The sequence below is a fragment of the Salmo salar genome, chromosome 19 (assembly GCF_965601325.2).
Source record: "Salmo salar chromosome 19, fSalSal1, whole genome shotgun sequence".
Taxonomy (NCBI): Eukaryota; Metazoa; Chordata; class Actinopteri; order Salmoniformes; family Salmonidae; genus Salmo; species Salmo salar.
The window spans coordinates 6,994,487-7,020,414 of record NC_138309.1 but is presented as its reverse complement, the minus strand read 5'-3'; the positions used below and the strand labels follow the sequence as shown (position 1 = coordinate 7,020,414).

Genomic DNA, 25,928 nt, shown 5'->3' with positions numbered 1-25,928 from the left:
TTGAGAATAGTCTGATGGGTGAACATATGATCACTTGATGAGAGAACAGCTGTGCAGCCTGAGGCAAGGAACAAAGCACAACCTTTTTTTGAGACTTTCTAAAATCCTCAATAGCCTATAGTTGCATCATGCAGCCCATATATATTTAGATTTGTAAGACATTCTAAGGTTTGTATCATTCACAACTAAACTTGCCAAATAACTAAGTCCAGTGTATAGGACCTGTTCAAGAGTCGCTGTCGTGCCTTCTTCACAACGGTGTCCGTGTGATTAGAGCATTTCAGCTTCTCTGAGATGTGTATGCCGAGGAATTTGAAGTTATTGACCATCTCCACGGCTGCCCTGTTGATGAGGATGGGGGCGTGTCCAGCCTGGTTCCTCCTGAAGTCCACATTCAGTTCCTTTGTCTTGCTAACATTGAGGGAGAGGTTGTTTATCTGGCACCATGCAATCAGACTGCCTACCTCCTCCCTGTAGGCTGTCTCGTCATTGTTGGTGATCAGGCCAACTACTGTCGTGTCGTCAGCGAACGTGATGATAGAGTTGGAACTGTGTGAGGCCACGCAGTCGTGGGTATACAGGGAATACAGGAGGGGACTGAGGACGCACCCTTGTGGGTCCCCGTAATGATAATCAGTGTCGCGGAGGTAATGTTGCCTACCTTCACTAGCTGGGGGCGGCCCGTCTGGAAGTCCAGGACCCAGTTGCATAGGGAGGAGTTCAGACCCACGGCTGTGAGCTTTGTAATGAGCTTATAGGGAGGGCACTATGGTATTGAAGACCGCGCTGTAGTCGATGAACAGCATCCTTACATATGCATTCATTTTGTACAGGTGGCTAAGGGCAGTGTGCAGTGCAATGGCGATTGCATCGTTCGTGGATCTGTCAGTGCGGTAGCCGAATTGGAGGGTCGAGTGTGTTGGGGAGGGAGGAGGTGATATGATCTTTGACTAGTCTCTCGAAGCACTTCATGATGATGGAAGTGAGTGCTAATGGTCAGTAGTCATTCAGTTAAGTTACTTTCCCTTTTTTGGGCACTGGATGATAGCGGACATCTTGAAGCAGGTGGTTATAGCGGCCTGAGCTAGGGAGAGATTGAACATGTCCGTGATGTGGCTGGCTTTCTTTTTTTATACCGTGATCGTTAGGAGCCCCTGCCACATAGGCCTTGTGTCCAACCCGCTGAATCGCTCCTCCACTTCGTCCCCATGCTTGTATTTTTCCATCTTGATCGATCTGCGTAAGTCATATTTGTACCGTTTAACCAAACTATTGTCCCCGGTCCCCTTGCTCTGTTTATAAGCAGAATCTCTCAGTTTTCCTTCAAGTAGATGTACCAAAGGTGCACATCAGCTGCTTGTATGCAGCTTGTATGCATAGAGGCCTGGAGATGCTGAACGTGTGTATGTTAATTAACGGTCAATTACCATGAGACCGGCAGTCTGTTGCATGACAATAACCGGCAGACAAAATGTCATGATCACCACCGCCCTAGTCACTTGGCCGTGGCTTGCAATATAAAGCAGGCAAATAAGGCATCAAGTCATTCAGTTACTGTTGGATTGAACGTTAGAATGGGCAAAACGAGTTGCCTAGGCGACTTTGAGCGTGGTATGAACGTCGGTGCCAGGCGCGCCGGTTCCAGTATCTCAGAAACAGCCGGCCTCCTGGGCTTTTCACGTACTAAAGTGTCAAGGGTTTAGCAAGAATGGTGCGACAAACAAAAAAACATCCAGTCGGTGGCAGTCCTGTTGACAAAAACAGCTTGTTGATGAGCAGTCTAAGGAGAATGGAAAGAATCGTGCAAGCTAATAGGTAGGCCACAAACAGCCAAATAACGACCCAGTACAACAGTGGTGTGCAGAACATCATCTCGGAACGCACAACTCGTCCTTGTCACGGATGGGCTATTGCAGACCTCACAAGGTTCCACTCCTACCAGCTAAAAACAAGAACAAGCAGCTCCAGTGGTCACGCGATCATCAGTACTGGACAATTGAGTGGAAAAACATTGCCTTGTCCGACGAATCCCGGTTCCTGTTGCGTCATTCTGATGTCAGTCAGGATTTGACGTAAGCAGCATGAGTCCATGGCCCTATCCTACCTGGTAGAGCTGGGCGATATGGCCAAAATCTCATATCCCGATAACGATACATATCACGATATAGCACGTTCTGTAAATTCACTGAATAAATAGTTTATATAAAATGACCACATGTAAAGGCCTATTTCTTGCTACATTTTGAATTATACTTAACAAATAAAAGGTACTTAGCCATATTTGATTATTTATCCTTTTATTTAGAACCTTTGGGCAAAATCTAAAATATTAATGTATAAAATCTAAAAAAGGTAATTAGAAAACACTTCAACTATAGTTGCAAACAAAATAAAAATATATATTTTAGGCCTAAATATTTTTGGGGGGGCTTGCCTGTTTTGCATGTTATTTTGGCATTAATACGTGTCACATATCAATTTGCATTTGGTAATTTCACATTCTGACCATTGTAAGTTGTTATTTTCTATGGTAGAGTAGGTCAGGGCGTGACAGGGGGGTGTTTGTCCATTTTTGTATTTCTATGTTTAGTTTCTAGTTTTGTATTTCTAGGTTGGGTTTTGTTTGGCATGACCTCCAATTAGAGGCAGCTGGTTGTCATTGTCTCTAATTGGAGGCCATATTTAAGTTGATGTTTGTCCCACTTGTGTTTTGCGGGTGATTATATTTTGTGAGTGTGTTTGTTCCTCCTGCGTCATGGTTTGTTGTTTTGTTCCTTCAGTTTATTTTGTGTCGCATTAAGTATAACTGTCCAATAAATACGTGGAACGAAACTGACGCAGCGTTTTGGTCCAATCATTCGAACAGCCGTGACAGGTACCTTGGGTCGAGTGTTCACACCAACTCACGAAACCCCCATTTCTCGGCCGTGTAAATTGGGGCCTTGTCTTTGCAGATGTAAGTTGTAACGGCAGCTGTTATCTCCTTCCATCTTCGTGATTCTTTGCCATATGGTGTGCCGTGGGCAAAAGCCTCTTGCAACATCTGAGTTGGGGGTTGTTTTGAGCACTCGACCGTACTGTTTCACATGAATCTTGCATAGGTGGTAAAAGAGGTTAGTGGTGTTTGAGCCTGTTGTCGGGACCGGCCTGCGGCATATATTGCAGAGGACGGTTCTCTGGTCAATGTCAGACTTTTCATACCCAAACCACGTCCATGCGACCGAAGTAGCCCCTCTTTTAGGTATGAGCTCCGTGTCTCCATGCTCTGTGTCACATTCACTCTCGTCAATGTTTGTTTGTGTTGCAAATTTCCTTCTACACGGGAGGTGTGGAAGAATGCAAGGCGTCGTCCAATTGACAAAAAATATTGCCGTAAAGAGTGTAATTTGCAACACAATGAAATAAACGATAGAGCATAATATGAAACGATAGAAAAACATCGTCACACAACATATATCGTCATATCGCCCAGCCCTACTGCCTGGTGTCAATGGTTCAGGCTGGTAGCGGTGGTGTGGGGAATGCTTTCCTGACACACGTTAGGTCCCTTGATACCAATTAAGCAACGTTTCCAAGCCCTGAAGAATTCAGGCTGGAGCCAAAGGAGGGCTCCAACCCGGTACTAGATGGGTGTACCTAATAAGTGTATTTCATGAAGAGTAACAACATGTGCAATGATGTGACAAATATGTGATTTACTACATTATTATAGGCTAAGCCATCAGAAATAACAGCCTCAAAATGTGCAGCCCTAGATGATAGTCTATCCAGGAGCTGATCCGTCATCAGTATTGTGTATTCATTCTAATGTTATGGTTTAAACGAAGAAAGCTGATCCGGGAGCATCGCTGCCTTCCTTTCGATCCTATCACTATGGACACATGTTCCAAAGATACTTAGTGAATGTTCTCTCTATGTGGTGGTATGGGAAATTAATGTTACATATTTGGCTGTTATAGAAACGATGCATCATTAAAACACTCGTAAGCATAAGTACCATCCCTATCGGGAAACCTGGTCCTGTTCATTTAGTTTTTTACCTAAAGTGACTGACTTCGACCATGCACGACAAATAGAATATGTCCCCGTTTTGCATGAAAGAATGAGGTGCTGGAGGTTGATGTAGTTCCCCTCTGGATGATGCAGGCTCGTAACGGGGGGTTTGAATTCTCGTAGTGCCAGTTTCTTTACTTCCACCTATTCCCCCACTCTCATTTCCATGCTCTCAAAATAAATCCCTTTAAAGAAAGATTCACCCATTTTGAATGTTAAATTGTTTTTGTGCATCTCTGAGTGATGTTCTATCGATTCCAAGGGTAATTTCGTGTTTTCATGTGTATCTGAGCTATTGCCTTATCAAATAAACAAAACTCGTCATACCGGCTGTATATCTGCCTGCTTGAAATTCCTTTAATGGCGAATAACTCAGATACACATGAAAACATGAAATGACCCCGGGAATCGATAGAACATCATTCAGAGATGCACAAAAACTATATAACATAAACATTCAAAATTGGTGAATCTTTCCTTTAACCTCTATGGGCTAGGTGGGACTATTTTACACCATTTTAAAGATAAGACTCTCGTTAATCCAACCACACTGTCCGATTTCAAAAAGGCTTTACAACGAAAGCAAAACATTAGATTATGTCAGCAGAGTACCCAGCCAGAAATAATCAGACACCCATTTTTCAAGCTAGCATATAATGTCACAAAAACCAAAACCACAGCTAAATGCAACACTAACCTTTGATGATCTTCATCAGATGACACTCCTAGGACATTATGTTATACAATACATGCATGTTTTGTTCAATCAAGTACATATTTATATCAAAAACCAGCTTTTTACATTAGCATGTGACGTTCAGAACTAGCATTCCCACCTAACACTGCCGGTGAATTTACTAAATTACTCACGATAAACGTTCACAAAAAACATAATTATTTTAAGAATTATAGATACAGAACTCTTTTATGCAATCGCGGTGTCCGATTTTAAAATAGCTTTTCGGTGAAAGCACATTTTGCAATATTCTGAGTAGATAGCCCGGCCATCACAGGCTAGCTATTTTGACACCCACCAAGTTTGGCCCTCACCAAACTCAGATTTACTATAAGAAAAATTGGATTACCTTTGCTGTTCTTCGTCAGAATGCACTCCCAGGACTTCTACTTCAACAACAAATGTTGGTTTGGTTCCAAATAATCCATAGTTATATCCAAATAGCGGCGTTTTGTTAGTGCGTTCAAGACACTATTCGAAGGGTAACGAAGGGTGACGCGCGGACGCGTATCGTGACAAAAAAAATTCAAAATATTCCATTACCGTACTTCGAAGCATGTTAACCTCTCTGGGCTAGGCAGGACGAATTCGTCCCACCTACGCAACAGCCAGTTGAATCCCGTGGCGCGATTTTCAAATACCTTAGAAATGCTATTACTTCAATTTCTCAAACATATGACTATTTTACAGCATTTTAAAGACAAGACTCTCGTTAATCTAACCACACTGTCCGATTTCAAAAAGGCTTTACAACGAAAGCAAAACATTAGATTATGTCAGCAGAGTACCCAGCCAGAAATAATCAGACACCCATTTTTCAAGCTAGAATATAATGTCACAAAAACCCAAACCACAGCTAAATGCAGCACTAACCTTTGATGATCTTCATCAGATGACAACCCTAGGACATTATGTTATCAATACATGCATGTTTTGTTCAATCAAGTTCATATTTATATCAAAAACCAGCTTTTACATTAGCATGTAACGTTCAGAACTAGCATACCCCCCGCAAACTTCCGGGGAATTTACTAACAATTTACTAAATTACTCACGATAAACGTTCACAAAAAGCATAACAATTATTTTAAGAATTATAGATACAGAACTCCTCTATGCACTCGATATGTCCGATTTTAAAATAGCTTTTTGGTGAAAGCACATTTTGCAATATTCTAAGTACATAGCCCAGCCATCACGGGCTAGCTATTTAGACACCCAGCAAGTTTAGCCTTCACCAAAATCAGATTTACTATTACAAAAGTTTGATTACCTTTGTTGTCTTCGTCAGAATGCACTCCCAGGACTGCTACTTCAATAACAAATGTTGGTTTGGTCCAAAATAATCCATCGTTATATCCAAATAGCGGCGTTTTGTTCGTGCGTTCCAGACACTATCCGAAATGGTAAATCAGGGTCGCGAGCATGGCGCAATTCGTGACAAAAAAAAATCTAAATATTCCATTACCGTACTTCGAAGCATGTCAACCGCTGTTTAAAATCCATTTTTATGCCATTTTTCTCGTAAAAAAGCGATAATATTCCGACCGGGAATCTCCGTTTAGGTAAACAGAGGAAAGAAAACAAAGCATTCGGTCGACGCGGGCACGAGCCTGAGTCTCACAGTACTGTAACCAGCCACTATCCAAACGCGCTACTTTGTTTCAGCCAGAGCCTGCAAAGCCACGATTCAGCTTTTTGCCGCCTTCTGAGAGACCATGTGAGCCGTAGGAAGTGTCACGTAACAGCAGAGATCCTTTGTAATGGATAGAGATGGCAAAGAAGGCCAAGAAATGGTCAGACAGGGTACTTCCTGTACAGAATCTTCTCAGGTTTTGACCTGCCATTTGAGTTCTGTTATACTCACAGACACCATTCAAACAGTTTTAGAAACTTTGGAGTGTTTTCTATCCAAAGCTACTAATTATATGCATATTCTAGTTTCTGGGCAGGAGTAATAACCAGATTAAATCGGGTACGTTTTTTATCCAGCTGTGTCAATACTGCCCCCTAGCCCTAACAGGTTAAACGCTGTTTAAAATCAATTTTTATGCGATTTTTCTCGTAAAATAGCGATAATATTCCGACCGGGAGTCGTTGTTTTCGTTCAAAGACTGCAAATGTAAAATGGCCTCTCCACGTGCACGCGTGCGCCCGTCTCATTGTTCTCAGATCGACCACTATCCAAATGCGCTACTGTTTTTCAGCCAGAGACTGCAGAGTCATCATTCAACATTCTGGCGCCTTCTGAAAGCCTATGGGAGCCTTAGAAAGTGTCACGTTACAGCAGAGATCCTCTGTTTTGGATAGAGATGACAAAGAAGGCCAAGAAATGGTCAGACAGGGTACTTCCTGTACAGAATCTTCTCAGGTTTTGGCCTGCCATTTGAGTTCTGTTATACTCACAGACACCATTCAAACAGTTTTAGAAACTTTGGAGTGTTTCCTATCCAAAGCTACTAATTATATGCATATTCTAGTTTCTGGGCAGGAGTAATAACCAGATTAAATCGGGTACATTTTTTTTATCCGGCCGTGAAAATACTGCCCCCTATCCATAACAAGTTAAGAGGAGACACTGCGCACCTGTAGTCCTCCACAAGCAGCAGCTGGTACATTGAAAGTCAGAGCGATCCACATTGTCCCGGAACAAAGCAAAGTAAACAAAGCTCCTGCAGCGCTGGAAATGTTCAATAGCGACCTCCATTTGAGACCGCCGAGCCAGCTAGGCTAGCTGGGCTTTCGGGTCTCTCCCCCTATGCGGAATCTGGCAGGATCCCGCGACAGACTGCAGCGCTCACAGCAACTAACCCCAACAGAGCCACAGGATCCAAAATAAAACAAAAGTATATAAAAACTCTGTCAGCTTTTAAACCGAGGTCTCTAGTTCAGGTTTCGGCTTTCAACAAGAATACACATCACACTCTCAAGAAAAGAGAAATGACAGGCAATCATTACTTTAAGACATGAAGGTCAGTCAATCTGGAAAATGTCAAGAACTTCACATTTTCTTCAAGTGCAGTCGCAAAAACAATCAGGCGCTATGATGAAACTGGCTCTCATGAGGGCCGCCACAGGAAAGGAAGACCCAGAGTTACCTCTGCAGCAGAGGACAAGTTAATTAGAGTTAACTGCACCTCAGATTGCAGCCCAAATAAATGCTTCACAGAGTTCAAGTAACAGACACATTTCAACATCAACTGTTCAGAGGAGACTGCGTGAGCAGGCCTTCATGGTCGAATTGCTGCAAAGAAACCACTACTAAAGGACACCAATAAGAAGAAGAGACTTGCTTGGGCCAAGAAACACAAGCAATGGACATTAGACTGGTGGAAATCTGTCCTTTGGTCTGATGAGTCCAAATTTGAGATTTTTGTTTTCAACCGCCGTGTCTTTGTGAGATGCAGAGTAGGTGAACGGATGATCTCCGCATGTGTGGTTCTCACCGTGAAGCATGGAGGAGGTGTGATGGTGCTTTGCTGGTGACACTGTCTGTTTATTTAGAATTCAAGGCACACTTAACCAGCATGGCTACCCACAGCATTCTGCAGCGATACGTCATCCCATCTGGTTTGTGCTTAGTGGGACTATCATTTGTTTTTCAACTGCACAATGACCCAACACACCTCCAGGCTGTGTATTAGCTACATGACCAAGAAGGAGAGTGATGGACTGCTGCATCAGATGACCTGGCCTCCACAATCACCCGACCTCAACCTAATTGAGATGGTTTGGGACGAGTTGGAGTGAAGGAAAAGCAGCCAACAAGTGCTCAGCATGTGTGGGAACTCCTTCAAGACTGTTGGAAAAGCATTCCAGGTGAAGCTGGTTGAAGGAAGCATTAAAAAGGAGAGAAATTCCACAAATTAACAAGGCACATCTGTTAATTGAAATGCATTCCAGGTGACTGCCTCATGAAGCTGGTTGAGAGAAATCCAAGAGTGTGCAAAGCTGTCATCAAGGTAAAGGTTGGCTAATTGGAAGAATCTCAAATATAAAATATATTTAGATTTGTTTAACACTTTTTTCTTACTACATGATTCCATATGTGTTGTTCCATAGTTTTGATGTCTTCACTATTATTCTACAATGTAGAAAATAGTAAAAATAAAGAAAAAACTTTGAATGAGTAGGTGTGTCCTAACTTTTGACTGGTACTGTATATAAAACACAGGCAAATCACGTTTTTGAATGCACTGGGCCTTAAAAAAAAAAAGGAAAGAATGGGAGCCAGTACTTTTTGGGCTCTTTCTCTGTAGGTAATTGAATATTGCTGCCCTTTTTGTACTGTGCGTGTGTTGTACTATGTATTTTCTCTTTCTATTCTGTCTTCTGTTCTATTATAGTCAGTTTGATCATTGTTTCCTTTCCCCTGGGAAAAAATGTACTACCTGAAATAACCTTGAAAACCTCATAATCAAAAACTACAAAATGATTGAAAACAATAGTCTGTGTTGTGTCGACTCACCTGGTCGGCCAGTGCTGTCTGCGTCTTATCCAGGCGGCCCTGCAGCTCCATGGAGTTGGTGCCTAGTCGGTCCAACTGGGCCTGTAGGCCATTGCTCTCCGACTGCAGCTGGGCGTTCTTGCTGCTTAGCTTCTCCGTGAAGCCCAGGAGCTCAGCCTCCCGCTCCCGGCTGCCTTGCACATCCAGCTGGAGGTCGCCAATCTGGACGTTCACACTCTCCACCTCCTCACGTAGACTGACCATCTCATGCTCGTCCCTGAGGAAGACACATTGCACGCACAGCACATCACATTAAAAAAAGTATTATTATTTAACCTGTTAGGGCTAGGGGGCAGTATTGACACGGCCGGATAAAAAACATACCCGATTTAATCTGGTTACTACTCCTGCCCAGTAACTAGAATAAGCATATAATTGTTGGCTTTGGATAGAAAACACCCTAAAGTTTCTAAAACTGTTTGAATGGTGTCTGTGAGTATAACAGAACTCATATGGCAGGCAAAAACCTGAGAAGATTCTGAACAGGAAGTGGCCTGTCTGACAAGTTGTTGTTCATCTTGGCTCTTTTTATTGAAGACTGAGGATCTTTGCTGTAACGTGACACTTCCTACGGCTCCCATAGGCTCTCAGAGCCCGGGAAAAAGCTGAATGATATCGAGGCAGCCCCAGGCTGAAACACATTATCGCGTTTGGATAGTGGCTGGTCAGAGTACTCTGAGACTCACGCTCGTGCACGAGATGTTTTTATTTTCTCTCTCTTTGTACGTATACACGCTTTCCCGGTCGGAATATTATCGTTTTTTTTGCGAGAAAAATGGCATAAAAATGGATTTTAAACAGCGGTTGACATGCTTCTAAGTACGGTAATGGAATATTTAGAAATGTTTTGTCACGAAATGCGCCATGCTCGTCACCCTTATTTACCCTTTCGGATAGTGTCTTGAACGCACGAACAAAACGCCACTATTTGGATATAACAATGGATTATTTGGGACCAAACCAACATTTGTTATTGAAGTAGAAGTCCTGGGAGTGCATTCTGACGAAGAACAGCAAAGGTAATAACATTTTTCTTATAGTAAATCTGACTTTGGTGAGTGCTAAACTTGCTGGGTGTCTAAATAGCTAGCCCTGTTATGCCGGGCTATCTACTTAGAATATTGCAAAATGTGTTTTCACCGAAAAGCTATTTTAAAATCGGACATATCGAGTGCATAGAGGAGTTCTGTATCTATAATTCTTAAAATAATTGTTATGTTTTTTGTGAACGTTTATCGTGAGTAATTTAGTAAATTCACCGGCAGTGTTCGGTCGGAATGCTAGTCACATGCTAATGTAAAAAGCTGGTTTTTGATATAAATATGAACTTGATTGAACAAAACATGCATGTATTGTATAACATAATGTCCTAGGGTTGTCATCTGATGAAGATCATCAAAGGTTAGTGCTGCATTTAGCTGTGGTTTGGGTTTATGTGACATTATATGCTAGCTTGAAAAATGGGTGTCTGATTATTTCTGGCTGGGTACTCTGCTGACATAATCTAATGTTTTGCTTTCGTTGTAAAGCCTTTTTGAAATCGGACAGTGTGGTTAGATTAACGAGAGTCTTGTCTTTAAAATGGTGTAAAATAGTCACATGTTTGAAAAATTGAAGTTTTTGCATTTTGAGGTATTTGAATATCGCGACACGGGATTACACTGGCTGTTGAGTAGGTGGGACGCAAGCGTCCCACCTAGCCCATAGAGGCTAGCAGACATTTATTTGTAGCGATTTACAGTCACAGTGCATTCAACTAAGGTAGGTGAGAAAAACACATTTCATACAAAATCAGTCATTGCAATTCCTCAAAGCAGCTATCAACAAAATCAGTGCTAGTAAGACACACACACACACACACACCATAAATCAGTGTGCCCTCAGAAGTGTACGTGTGGACTTGTCCACAGGGATGTCAATACAGTGACAGACATTTCTCTTAAGTTGCTCCCTTTTCTATGGCCCATTTATTTGTCCTCAAAATGCTTTCACAGGTGAAAAAAATGGGATGGAAAGTCAACCTCTACTGTGTTGCTTTTCCCTTTACAGTGCTGTCGAATCAATGAGGATTGGGAGAGATAGGACAGGATGCCACTTCAGAGAATTGGCATTCATTCACAAGGTCACACACTAGAATCAGCCAAACGGTACAGAGGCAAGCAATACAAGATCAACCGACAAGTCTGTCTGTGTGTGTACGTTTATGTGTGGAGGGAATGTGATAGTGTGTGAGAGGGAAAACGAGTGTGACTGTCTTTGTTTGTCTGTGTGTGTGCACAAGTGTTGGCTCACCGTTGGTGTTGTTCCTCCAGTGCGTGTATCTCTCCCAGCTTGTCTCTCTGCCTCGCAATCTCAGCCTTCTGCCTGTTGATGATCTCTCTGTACTTGGAGAGCTCATCCTCCCAGCGAGGCCTCTCATCCTCCAGACACTTCACCTGGGACCCAGCACCGCACACACACACACACACACACACACACACACACACACACACACACACACACACACACACACACACACACACACACACACACACACACACACACACACACACACACACACACACACACACACACACACACACACACGAGAGAATCCCTATTTATACCTGGTGCTAACATGTGTCCTTTGTCCTGATCTTGTCCACATTCTGCTTGTGCCCACATTTTTTGACAGGTGTCAGTGTTTTCCCTATATGCATTTAGCAGCGGCGCAACACCACTGCTAAATCGCAGCCGCCACTGCAATTTAAAAAAATAATAATACATATTATTTCATTTCAATAATTTTCGGGTGGTAAAACGTTTTCAGTGTAAACTTAAACAACTAAAACCAGATATAAAGCATGTAGAAAAGATAATGGAGCAATATATTTTGTAATGAGCTCATCTTTGAGAACTACCAAATCATCCCCCCCAAAAAAATACAGTCGGAGAATCAAAAATTCCAGACATGTCATGGCATGGGGCCCCCATTTATTTTGTTATAATGTTTGAGTCACTCAGATAGCATAAGAACAAGGCATAAACCATGGCAAATGTGTATAATTGCAGGAAATTTGCTTTAAAACTGTCAAATTTTCTCTCTGCCCAATGACAAAATGTGTAGAATTGTAGGAAATTATATTTAAAACAGCAACATTTTGTCAGCAAAATGTTTTGTCTCCGGACGTAGTAAGGCACACATTGTATCTGGATATCTTACAGGTGTACACAGATCTGGATGGTGAAACCATTTTAATCATCATTACATTTACTCAAGGCATCAAATAGAAAATCATTAATTTGAAACAATATCAAATAAATGGGGCCAGGAAATGTGGTCACAATGCTGACAGAGTGGACGGAAAACAGACACATTTCAATGCCATGTGTAAATGTGACAGAACTTAATTAGATAGTGATTGGATCATCTTGATCGGATAATGAAAGCCACGTTAGTGCAAGGTGTAAATGAGGCTAGAGAGACACACACACACACACACACACACACACACACACACACACACACACACACACACACACACACACACACACACGCAGAGACCAAGACACATACAAACACACACCTTTGCGCGCAGAGTGGTCAGTTCATCCATCCCCTCATTGAATGTCCTCTTTAGGTCTTCTAGCTCCTTGGCCTTGGAACGGTGCATCTGTCAATCAAAGCAGAGCATTCGTTAGGTTAGCTAACAGTCTGAAAAGCTAGTGTTTCAGATCCAATTGCCACCTATACGCGATGATGTTACAAAATGCTTTCTAGAATATGTACAGAAGTAAGAAAAATAGCTCAATTAGCATAATTTTAAGAATATTTTTATATTGTATTATTACTTATTGTTATTGCATTGTCGAGAAGGAACCTGCAAGTAAGCATTTCATTGGACGGTGTACACCATGTGACTAATCAAACTTGAAACTACTGATGCCTTGCTACAACATTTTGGAATGTTCATTCAGATCCTCCACCTTTAACTGTTCGAAATTATTTAGCAAATGAGATATGGTTTTGCTTCCATTTCAGAATATCTGCTTTTGTTTTGGACACTGTCAAAGTTTGTTCATGTTAAAGCGTTCCTATTTCTCAGTAGCCTGAAGTGACTTTGGGATATTACTCAAGCAATACGTGAACGGTTTGAATCTGGAGAGCATAGGTGAGGTGAACCAGCAATAACACTTCCAGTAAAGCAACAATCAATTTGAAGCTAAAACATCCTCATAAAAACAAACTTCCCAAAATACTACAAATGTGCCCTTGAATTAAGTTGTTTCCAAGGCAACAGGGCATTGCATAAATGAGAAACAGCAGTTATGAAGTGTTTTGAGTTGTGACCGATTGCTTAAATATTGATCATTTTACTGCGATATCTCTTAAGTGTTAATCTTAAAAGAGGGCAGTGGAAATGGGGCAGTGTGTAAGTGTATGTCAGTGTGTCTGTGTGTGTGTTGTGTTGGACCTCCAGCTGGTCTGTCTGTTCCTGTTTGTGTTTCTCCAGTTCGCCTTTGGTCTCGCGCAGCTTGGCGTCCAATTCGTTCGACTTGATCTCCTCTGACTCCTGAGAAAGCGAGAGGGGGGGGGGGGGGGGGGGTTAAAGAGAGAATGCACAGAGAGGAACAGGGGGAAGGAGCAACAGATGGAGGAAGGAGTGAGAGAGGATGGAGATAGAGAATTGAAAAATAAATAAGGATGTGGTAAGAGAAAGAGGAGGAAAGAAGGATGGAGAGAGATCATAAGAGAGGAAGGAAAGAAAAACAAGGAGTAAAGAGAAAAGAGATCGATTTAAGGGAAAGATCGTGTCAGAATAACCAGTGATTTCCACAAGAACATAGAGTAGCCAGCCAAACAGAAACAAATAGCCAGGCCGGGGGGGTCTGGCCCAAGAACCTCTATTTTGGTGGCTTCTAGTACACTCTAATGCCTTGATTCCATCTGAAATACACAGCGAAATAATTTAATACTTTATAGTTCATCTCCCAGATTGGAAAAATGTGTTTTGGTATTGTGTAGAAAGACATGACTGTACAATTGAAATGACTGTAAATGTATGAATTCAGTGAATTGTTAGTTGTTTTGGATATTGTCTTGGTCCAGGCCTACATGACCAGGAATAGTTTCGATAACATAGTAGTACGATAGTACTACTACAGTACGATAACATTAAACCTTTTTTAACATTTAACCTGTCTTCTCTTGAGATTAAAGTCTATTTACAGTTTTACTGCCAAATATGAATTGCCACAATGATATTACTTCTTCAAATAATGTATTTTCTTAAAACAGAAAAATGAAGTAAATAGCCTAAGGTTTTGTTTTTCCAGGAAGAGTATGCAAAACAAATTTCCACTGGATTCATGAAAATAATCATGATATCATTCTGCCAGGTAATCATAGGCTACTTCTTAGTTAACATTTAATTGAAAAAGTTTTTGGGAAAGCTTTTCCATCTACCAGAAGACTGTTTTCATTAGCATCATCGCTAACGGCTACACAGTGGTATACGCGCACACACAGTGGCTTGCGGAAGTATTCACCCCCCTTGGCATTTTTCCTATTTTGTTGCCTTACAAACTGGAATTAAAATGTATTTAAGGGTTTGTATCATTTGATTTACACAACATGCCTACCACTTTGAAGATGCAAAATATTTTGGGGGGGTGAAACAAACAGGAAATAAGACAAAAAAAAATAAAAAATATTCACCCCCAAAGTCAATACTTTGTAGAACCACATTTTGCAGCAATTACATCTGCAAGTCTCTTGGGATATGTCTCTATAAGCGTGGCACATCTAGCCACTAGGACTTTTGCCCATTCTTCAAGGCAAAACCGCTCCAGCTCCTTCAATTTGGATGGGTTCCGCTGGTGTAGAGCAATCGTTAAGTCATACCACAGATTCTCAATTGGATTGAGGTCTGGGCTTTGACTACGCCATTCCAAGACATTTCAATGTTTCCCCTTAAACCACTCGGGTGTTACTTCAGCAGTATGCTTAGGGTCATTGTCCTGCTGGAAGGGGAACCTCTGTCCCAGTCTCAAATCTCTGGAAGACTGAAACAGGTTTCCCTCAAGAATGTCCCTGTATTTATCATACACAGCATGATGCTGCCACCACCATTCTTCACTGTGGGGATGTTGTTCTCGGGGTGATGAGAGGTGTTGGGTTTGCCCAAACATAGCGTTTTCCTTGATGGCCAAAAAGCAACATTTTTGTCTCATCTGACCAGAGTACCTTCTTCCATATTTTGGGGAGTATCCCACATGCCTTTTGGCGAACACCAAACATGTTTGCTTATTTTTTTATTTAAGCAATGGCTTTTTTCTTGCCACTCTTCCGTAAAGCCCAGCTCTGTGTAGTGTACGGCTTAAAGTGGTCCTGGACAGATACTCCAATCTCCGCTGTGGAGCTTTGCAGCTCTTTCAGGGTTATCTTTGGTCTCTTTGTTGCCTCTCTGATTAATGTCCTCCTTGCCTGGTCCATGAGTTTTTGTGGGCGGCCCTCTCTTGGCAGGTTTGTTGTGGTGCCATATTCTTAATGGATTTAAATGGTGCTCCGTGGGATGTTCAAAGTTTCTGATATTTTTTTATAACCCAACCCTGATCTGTACTTCTCCACAACTTTGTCCCTGACCTGTTTGGAGAGCTCTTTGGTCTTCATGGTGCCGCTTGCTTGGTGGTGCCCCTTGCAGACTCTGGGGCCTTTCAGAACAGGTGTATATATACTGAGATCATGTGACAGATCATGTGAAACTTAAGTTAAATAATGTCCACCTGTGTGCAATCTAATTATGTGACTTCTGAAGGTAATTGGTTGCACCAGATCTTATTTAGGGGCTTCATAGCAAAGGGGATGAATACATATGCAAGCACCACTTTTGTGTTTTAAAATTTTTTGAAACAAGTAATTATTTTCATTTCACTTCACCAATTTGAACTATTTTGTTTATGTCCATTACATGAAATAAAAATCCATTTAAAAATCCAGGTTGTAACGCAACAAAATAGGAAAGGGGGATGAATACTTTTGCAAGGCACAGTAACTAAAACCAGTTAACATGTCGGAGATTTTAGAGTTCCGACTAGCACATGAACGTAGCATAATTCCAACGTATGCATAAGTTATTGTAGCCTACTGACGACGTTACAAGTGTAATTCAGAAATTAGGGAGAGGTTTAATTAAAGAAGAAAGGATAGACTTTTTCAAATGCTAGTTAAAGGTCATCACATTTCACATCGGATTTTTTAACAACAAAAAGGTAAGACGTGTTTTTAATTGTAGTGGCGCTCTGCACATACAAGCTTGTTAGCAAGCTAGCTAAAGTTTGCTCTGGTCCAACGTTAAACCAACTCTGAAGTTCAAAGACATGAAACTTTCCTCCATAGAAGCCGCTCATCTGTAGGTATAATTCTGAGGGCCTAATTCAGATAGTGCATGTCTTAACAAGATGCCCAGCGCTTCAAAGCAAGCTTCCTCCATCCTCTCTCGCTGTCTCCTCACCCTTAACATTTCAGTTGCATCTCGCACCCTACACTTTGACTGGCAGCACAGTGTGTTTGTGTTTGTCTTTCATTATACTTAAACCGTGCTGTTACGGGAAAATAAAAGTTGCTCTTAATGAATTTCCTATAGAGATTAAATGGCTTACCCGCTACACAGCAAGCTACTTTATCCGCACTTAATTTTTTTTATGTTTGCCTAAATCATAACAATAAAAAAAGTATATTTCAGAGGTGTAAAAAGGAACAGAAAGGAATGATATTAACCGGTACTTTTTGGGGGTTCGAACCAGTTCAGAACTTTGCTGGTCGGAGCAGTGGAATAGAACAAAAAAAGATATAATTCTGTTCAGAACAAAACGGACTGGTGAATTGAAACTTTTAAATTAAGTTTCAAGTTACTATGAAGTGGAAAATGTAGCCGTCTGTAACTGGCCTATTTGCCGACAGCCGGCACTAATGTAAAACACTGAATAAACATCAATTCCAAAGCAAAGATCTTGGGCCATCTGTATTAACTATCTCAGAGTTGGATTGCTGATCTAGGATCAGGCCCCTCCATGGCCATGTAATCTTATTCATTGTGCTCTAAAAGGAAGAAATCTGCACTCCTATTGCATGTTGCTTTCTACATAATACAGCACCAGATGGCATATGAAAGGACACAGCCCTCTACTGGCCCTGAGTGGACAGAAACTAGCCTGATTTCAGAATATAAGTCACATGATACTTTGTTGGATTTCTAATAAAGCTCATCAACACAGGTTTTCCATCTTTGAAAACACACAGACGCACACCTGATATGTGCGGATCATGTCCTGGCAGTTCTTGCGGATCTGCTCCGTCTCCTCCTTGGCCTGGGTGAGTTTGGCCGTGGTCTCTCGTAGCTTAACTTTAGTCTCCTGTGGTAAGAAGAAGCCAGTGAAGGGTTACAGTTTTTCGCATTCACGGACAAGCATTTTGTGAACAATGTCATACATTTTCAAAACACTGTACACACGACACAGAACTGTGGCTTTTTGCAAAACAGTAAATGTATTTTCAAAATGTAGTTGCCATCAAAAATAAAATGGTACCATTCAAATTGCAAATACATTCCACAAAAGAACACGACTGCCGACAAAAAAGATGATCACAAACATACATACCACTTGGGTCAAGTTGACAAAACAAAGTTAGCTTGTCTTAATAAAAAAATCCCATTTAAATCAATATTTTTTTGCAGTCAATCAAAAATGCAGTCACACAAATACAACCATCAAAATGTGCAGATTTTTGGTAATTTGGCTACTCTCCTTTTATCCATATTTCACCAAACAATTTCACATCAAATCAAAGATTATACCGATGGAACAATCACAAACCAATTACAATTACATTGCAGGGGTTGACATTAACGGTTGCCTGATGGCCCGGGGGTAAGGCAAACTGAACAGTCAGGCTGGTGGAATCTGGCAGGTGAAATTTGGTCCCGAAGAAAACCGTTACTTTGCGTTGACTATAGTGTTCTATTTGTTCATGTGCATCACACAATAACAAAGAAACAAGGCAATATATAACACAATTCTTCTCCCTACATTGTGTTCATAAAAGCAAAGAGCTTATTTTCATCAGAATAATCTACTTTCTTTCATTTTGAACAAAAGCCTGAATACCTAGTTTAAGCTCACATATTAAACACAGGGGGAAAAATGTACGCCTACCAAATGTGGGTAACTTGGTTAAAAGGGGAATAATTTTTGCTTTCTAATGCTGTTAACTGTATGTGTCAACTCCCAATATTAAGGGAATAACCCCCTGTTGAAACGGGAGTATGTGGTGAACAGTGAAAAAGACGCACTAGTTTTGGTAGCTTGCAGTCCTCCATTTAGCAACTCTTTTTGCAACACAAGTGTTTTTCCAATTTAGACAGATAATATAAAAAATTGTATTTAGCTGTCCAGTGCGCTAGCGGGCTCTAGTGTGCTAGCTAGCCAGTGTGTTTACAGTTTCATGAGCTTGCCATGAGAAAAGGCTTGTGGAAAAAGCAACTCCCTTGCACTGCTCATCATTAAAGAACAAAATAATTAAACGTTAAAAAAAATAGAACTCCTCAATAAATGTAAATCTTATTTCACTCACCAACTAACCCAACTTAATTCTCTGCATCTTTGCATGTCCTCAATGTTGTAAAATAACCATCAAAATTAGACACATCCCCATTGACTAGATCTTTTCCTATATTGTATATGATTTACTAATGATGAATCCATTTACAATTTTGTGCAGTAGTATTACTGATTTCCGGAAACAGTTAACACATTTACAACCTTTTCTCTTCTGATGAAAACAATATGTTGATATTCTTTGAACAAAACACAGTGAATTTTGTATGGCTTCAGAAAGTCTTCACACCCCTTGACATCAAGTCACATAATAAGTTGCACGGATAGTGTTTTATATTGGCTGCGGCCTCAGGCCCTATGGTGCGAACCTTGGAAAAGTAATTCCGATATCTTCCCCTTCCTATATTAGTAATAGGGATAGACCAAATTAGGCAGCTCTATGCAATCTTAAAGCCATATCAATATGTAATCTGTTTCAGGAATCTAGGCGTATGTTGCGGGTCACTAGTTCACAAGAGAGCCGTTTGAACGTAATTATTTTTTTATCAAAATGTTTTTTGGGGGCAGAAATGCCTTCTTGAACATATGAACTTTCATCTGCCTTAATTACAAACTTGTATGCTATCTGTAAATAAGAATACAATTGTTAAATTACGAGCCTAATTGGTTAAGACACAGAAAAAGTCAGCAACCTTCCCTCTACCCATGATTGGCTGAGATAATGAGTGGGCTGGACATGCTGAGAGATGAGTTTGGATTGGTCTGCCATATAGAGGGCTTCTGTCTATGTGAGCTGGTCAGTAGGTAATTCTGTCTAACAAGGCTTTCTTTTTTTATGAAACGTGTATTAAAACTGAAAAGACTTGACTATTAGAGGTCGACCGATTAATCGGCATGGACGATTAATTAGGGCCGATTTGAAGTCTTCATAACAATCGGTAATCTGCCTTTTTGGACGCTGATTATGGCCGATTACATTGCAATCCATGAGGAAACTGCGTGGCAGGCTGACTCCATCGTGGCAGGCGAGTGCAGTGTCAAAAGGACCTTGCGGCTGCAATAAGCCAAGGTAAGTTGCTAGTTAACATTAAACGTATCTTATAAAGAAAAACATCAATCTTCACATAATCACTAGTTAACTACACATGGTTTATGTATTACTAGGTTAGCTGGCTTGTCCTGCGTTGCAAATAATCAATGCGGTGCCTGTTAATTTATCATCGAATCCCAGCCTACTTCAACTTCGCCAAACAGGTGATGATTAAACAAAAGCGCATTCACGAAAAAAGCACATTCGTTGCACAAATGTACCTAGCCATAAACATCAATTTCTTTCTTAAAATCAATACACAGAAGTATATTTTTTTAAACCTGCATATTTAGTTAAAATAAATGCATGTTAGCATGTTAACTAGGGAAATTGTGTCACTTCTCATGCGTTCAGTGCAAGCAGAGTCAGGGTATATGCAACAGTTTGGGCCGCCTGGCTTGTTGCGAACTGTGTTTCTTACTAACAAAGACCGTAATTAATTTGCCAGAATATTACATAATTATGACATAACATTGAAGGTTGTGCAATGTAACAGCAAAATTTAGACTTATGGATGCCACCCGTTCGATAAAATACGGAACGGCTCCGTATTTCACTGAAAGAATAAGCGTTTTGTTTTCAAAATGATAGTTTCCGGATTTGACCATATTAATGACCTAAGGCTCGTATTTCTGTGTGTTTATTATAATTAAGTCTATGATTTGATATTTGATAGAGCAGTCTGACTGAGCGGTGGTAGGCAGCTGCAGGCTCGTAAGCATTCATTCAAACAGCACTTCACTACATTTGCGAGCAGCTCTTAGCAATGCTTGAAGCACAGCGCTGTTTATGACTTCAAGCCTATCAACTTCTGAGATTAGGCTGGCAATACTAAAGTGCCTATAAGACCATCCAATAGTCAAAGGTATATGAAATACAAACGGTAGAGAGAAATAGTTGACGCGTCATAATTCCTATAATAACTACAACCTAAAACATCTTAACTGGGAATATTGAAGAACTGGGAATATTGAACCACCAGCTGTCATATGTTCTCATGTTCTGAGCAAGGAACTTAAACGTTAGCTTTTTTACATGGCACATAGTGCACTTTTACTTTCTTCTCCAACACTGTGTTTTTGCATTATTTAAACCAAATTGAACACGTTTCATTATTTATTTGAGACTAAATTGATTTTATTTATGAATTCTATTAAGTTAAATTGAAAGGGTTCATTGTTCATTCAGTATTGTTGGATTTGTCATTAATACAAATATATATAAAAATCATCCGATTAATCGGTATCGGCTTTCTTTGGTCCTCCAATAATTGGTATCGGCATTGAAAAATCTAGATCGGTCGACCTCTATTGACTATGCAAGTATCCATTTCAAAAGAACATCACTGCAACAACTGCTTCAGAGCACTCTCGGCTGAGTGTACCAGAGCGCAGAATAACTGATGAATTTACGAGCGCTCAACACTGGTTGAAAACGGTCAGTATCTGTAAACGTAGGCCAAAAAAATTAATTAAATTGTTGCCAGGAGCACAGTTAGTCACCAACGCTCTGGATAACATGAAAACAGCCTAACCAGCTCTGCTAGGGTGAGTGAAATGGTCAGAGTTCGTGTGGGGAATGAAGCTTAAGAAGATTCTTATGGCACACGGTCAGTGTGAACCAGAGTGACTTGATACAACAATGGGCCAAGCAACAAACAACACAGGACAACTTATTTAATTTAAGTCTGCCGTAAAGCATTCATCCCAAATGTACAGTTGAAGTGGGAAGTTTACATACACCTTAGCCAAATACTTTTTAACGCAGTTTTTCACAATTCCTGACAATTCATCCTGGTAAAAATTCCCTGTCTTAGGTCAGTTAGGATCACCACTTTATTTTAAGAATGTGAAATGTCAGAATAATAGTAGAGAGAATTATTTATTTCAGCTTTTATTTCTTTCATCACATTCCCAGTGGGTACGAAGTTTACATACACTCAATTAGTATTCGGTAGCATTACATTTACGTCATTTAGCAGACGCTCTTATCCAGAGCGACTCACAAGTTGGTGCACCTTATGATATCCAGTGGAACAACCACTTTACAATAGTACATCTATATCTTTTTTGGGGTGGGGTAGAAGGATTACTTTATCCTATCCCAGGTATTCCTTAAAGAGGTGGGGTTTCAGGTGTCTCCGGAAGGTGGTGATTGACTCCGCTGTCCTGGCGTCGTGAGGGAGCTTGTTCCACCATTGGGGTGCCAGAGCAGCGAACAGTTTTGACTGGGCTGAGCAGGAACTGTGCTTCCGCAGAGGTAGGGAGGCGAGCAGGCCAGAGGTGGATGAACGCAGTGCCCTTCTTTGGGTGTAGGGACTGATCAGAGCCTTAAGGTACAGAGGTGCCGTTCCCCTCACAGCTCCGTAGGCAAGCACCATGGTCCTGTAGCAGATGCAAGCTTCAACTGGAAGCCAGTGGAGTGTGCGGAGGAGCGGGGTGACGTTCGAGAACTTGGGAAGGTTGAACACCAAACGGGCTGCGGCGTTCTGGATGAGTTGTAAGGGTTTAATGGCACAGGCAGGGAGCCCCGCCAGCAGCGAGTTGCAGTAATCCAGACGGGAGATGACAAGTGCCTGGATTAGGACCTGCGGCGCTTCCTGTGTAAGGCAGGGTCGTACTCTGCGAATGTTGTAGAGCATGAACCTACAGGATCAGGCCTTGATGTTAGCTGAGAACGACAGGGTGTTGTCCAGGGTCACGCCAAGGCTCTTAGCACTCTGGGAGGAGGACACAATGGAGTTGTCAACCGTGATGGCGAGATCATGGAACGGGCAGTCCTTCCCCGGGAGGAAGAGCAGCTCCGTCTTGCCGAGGTTCAGCTTGAGGTGGTGATCCGTCATCCACACTGATATATCTGCCAGACATGCAGAGATGCGATTCACCACCTGGTTATCAGAAGGGGGAAAGGAGAAGATTAATAGTGTGTCGTCTGCGTAGCAATGATAGGAGAGACCATGTGAGGATATGACAGAGCCAAGTGACTTGGTGTATAGCGAGAATAGGAGAGGGCCTAGAACTGAGCCCTGGGGGACACCAGTGGTGAGAACACGTGGTGCGGAGACGGATTCTCGCCACGCCACCTGGTAGGAGCGACCTGTCAGGTAGTAAGCAATCCAAGAGTGATCCGCGCCGGAGATGCCCAACTCGGAGAGGGTGGAGAGGAGGATCTGATGGTTCACAGTATCAAAGACAGCAGATAGGTCTAGAAGGATGAGAGCAGAGGAGAGAGAGTTAGCTTTAGCAGTGCGGAGAGCCTCCGTGACACAGAGAAGAGCAGTCTCAGTTGAATGACCAGCCTTGAAACATGACTGATTTGGATCAAGAAGGTCATTCTGAGAGAGATAGCAAGAGAGCTGGTCAAGGACGGCACGCTCAAGAGTTGTGGAGAGAAAAGAAAGAAGGGATACTGGTCTGTAGTTGTTGACATTGGAGGGATCGAGTGTAGGTTTTTTGAGAAGGGGTGCAACTCTCGCTCTCTTGAAGGCAGAAGGGACGTAGCCAGCGGTCAAGGATGAGTTGATGAGCAAGGTGAGAAGGTCTCCGGAAATGGTCTGGAGAAGAGAGGAGGGGATAGGGTCAAGCGGGCAGGTTGTTGGGTGGCCGGCCATCACAAGTCGCAAGATTTCATCTGGAGAGAGAGGGGAGAAAGAGGTCAAAGCATAGGGTAGGGCAACGTGAGCAGGACCTGCGGTGTCGTTTGACTTAACAAACGAGGATCGAATGTCGTCAACCTTCTTTTCAAAATGGTTGACGAAGTCATCCGAGAGAGGGAGGAGGGGGGGGGGGGAGGGGGAGGAGGATTCAGGAGGGAGGAGAAGGTGGCAAAGAGCTTCCTAGGGTTAGAGGCAGATGCTTGGAATTTAGAGTGGTAGAAAGTGGCTTTAGCAGCAGAAACAGAGGAAGAAAATGTAGAGAGGAGGGAGTGAAAAGATGCCAGGTCCGCAGGGAGGCTAGTTTTCCTCCATTTCCGCTCGGCTGCCCGGAGACCTGTTCTGTGAGCTCGCAATGAGTCGTCAAGCCACGGAGCAGGAGGGGAGGACCGAGCCGGCCGGGAGGATAGGGGACATAGAGAGTCAAAGGATGCAGAAAGGGAGGAGAGGAGAATTGAGGAAGCAGAATCAGGAGATTGGTTGGAGAAGGATTGAGCAGAGGGAAGAGATGATAGGATGGAAGAGGAGAGAGTAGCAGGAGAGAGAGTGAAGGTTGCGACGGCGCAATACCATCTGAGTCGGGACAGAGTGAGTAGTGTTGGAGGAGAGCGAGAGGGAAAAGGATACAAGGTAGTGGTCGGAGACTTGGAGGGGAGTTGCAGTGAGATTAGTAGAAGAACAGCATCTAGTAAAGATGAGGTCAAGCGTATTGCCTGCCTTGTGAGTAGGGGGGGACGGTGAGAGGGTGAGGTCAAAAGAGGAGAGGAGTGGAAAGAAGGAGGCAGAGAGAAATGAGTCAAAGGTAAACGTAGGGAGGTTAAAGTCACCCAGAACTGTGAGAGGTGAGCCATCCTCAGGAAAGGAACTTATCAAGGCGTCAAGCTCATTGATGAACTCTCCAAGGGAACCTGGAGGGCGATAAATGATAAGGATGTTAAGCTTGAATGGGCTAGTGACAGTGACAGCATGGAATTCAAATGAGGAGATAGACAGATGGGTCAGGGGAGAAAGAGAGAATGTCCACTTGGGAGAGATGAGGATTCCAGTGCCACCACCCCGCTGACCAGATGCTCTCGGGTTATGCGAGAACACGTGGTCAGACGAGCAGAGAGCAGTAAGTGTAGCAGTGTTTTCTGTGGTAATCCATGTTTCCGTCAGCGCCAAGAAGTCGAGGGACTGGAGGGTAGCATAGGCTGAGATGAACTCTGGCTTGTTGGCCGCAGACCGGCAGTTCCAGAGGTTGCCGGAGACCTGGAACTCCACGTGGGTCGTGCGCGCTGGGACCACCAGGTTAGAGTGGCAGCGGCCACGCGGTGTGAAGTGTTTGGGTGGCCTGTGTGGCCTGTGTATTTCCCTGTAGCTCAGTTGGTAGAGCATGGTGTTTGTAACGCCAGGGTTGTGGGTTCGATACCCACGGGGGGCCAGCACAGAAAAAAAAGAAAATGTATGAAATGTATGCATTCACTACAGTAAGTCGCTCTGGATAAGAGCGTCTGCTAAATGACTAAAATGTCAAATGTAAAAATTTAAACAGGGATAGGCAGACACATGCTTGACAGGCTACAGGAGAGGCTACGCTAATGCAAAGGAGATTGGAATGAGCACTCAATGACACTCAAATATAACTTTCCAACTTCCACTTTAGAAATTATAATTGATGTAAACTACAGTGGTTCAATGTTACCAGGTATAGGCTCAAACTTAGTTTATTCAGCTAGATAACTTGGTACAAGCTTCTTCCAGTGCACCGTGTCCTATGACGCCGTAGCTAACTAGCATGCTAGCATCCAATAACACACGGTTACTACCAATACTTGGTTACAACAAACTACCAATGGATCATTCGTGTCCATGTCTGGTACCTTTCATAACGCAGAAGTGATTAAAAGTTTGCTAGCTACACAAGTGGACTACACATCTCGAATGTTCAGAAAGTTAAGCTTACGTTGCAAAAATCTTGTTGACTAAAATGATACAGTACTGCTCGCTGGTAGAGTTGGCTAGCTAGCAGTGGCTGCGTTGTTGCCTTTAAATTGTTTAACTTGGGTCAAACATTTCAGGTAGCCTTCCACAAGCTTCCCATAATAAGTTGGGTGAATTTGGCACGTTCCTCCTGACAGAGCTGGTGTAACTGAGTCAGGTTTGTAGGCCTTCTTGCTTGCACACGCTTTTTCAGCTCTGCCTACAAACTTTCTATAGGATTGAGGTCAGGGCTTTGTGATGGCCACCCCAATACCTTGACTTTGTTGTCCTTTAGCCATTTTGCCACAACTTTGAAAGTATGCTTGGGGTC

The 25,928-nt window shown here is 42.3% G+C and overlaps 1 protein-coding gene and 1 non-coding gene across 7 annotated transcripts in view; one reads left to right on the top strand and one right to left on the bottom strand.

Annotated features, from left to right (window-relative positions):
* The window catches only part of ccdc186 (coiled-coil domain-containing protein 186), a 149,773-nt gene that overhangs the window by 54,996 nt on the left and 68,849 nt on the right, over positions 1-25,928 (bottom strand). For all 6 annotated transcript variants that reach the window (XM_045702015.2, XM_082965585.1, XM_014157070.3 and 3 more), the window contains 5 exons: positions 17,586-17,690; positions 13,751-13,849; positions 12,863-12,949; positions 11,589-11,731; positions 9,258-9,513 (listed from right to left, as the gene is read on the bottom strand). In XM_045702015.2, the coding sequence (XP_045557971.1) occupies positions 9,258-9,513; positions 11,589-11,731; positions 12,863-12,949; positions 13,751-13,849; positions 17,586-17,690 (690 nt within the window). The remainder of the gene's footprint in view (positions 1-9,257; positions 9,514-11,588; positions 11,732-12,862; positions 12,950-13,750; positions 13,850-17,585; positions 17,691-25,928) is intronic.
* On the top strand, positions 24,976-25,058 carry trnat-ugu (transfer RNA threonine (anticodon UGU)). Its single transcript has one exon. It is a non-coding gene; the product is annotated as a tRNA-Thr (tRNA).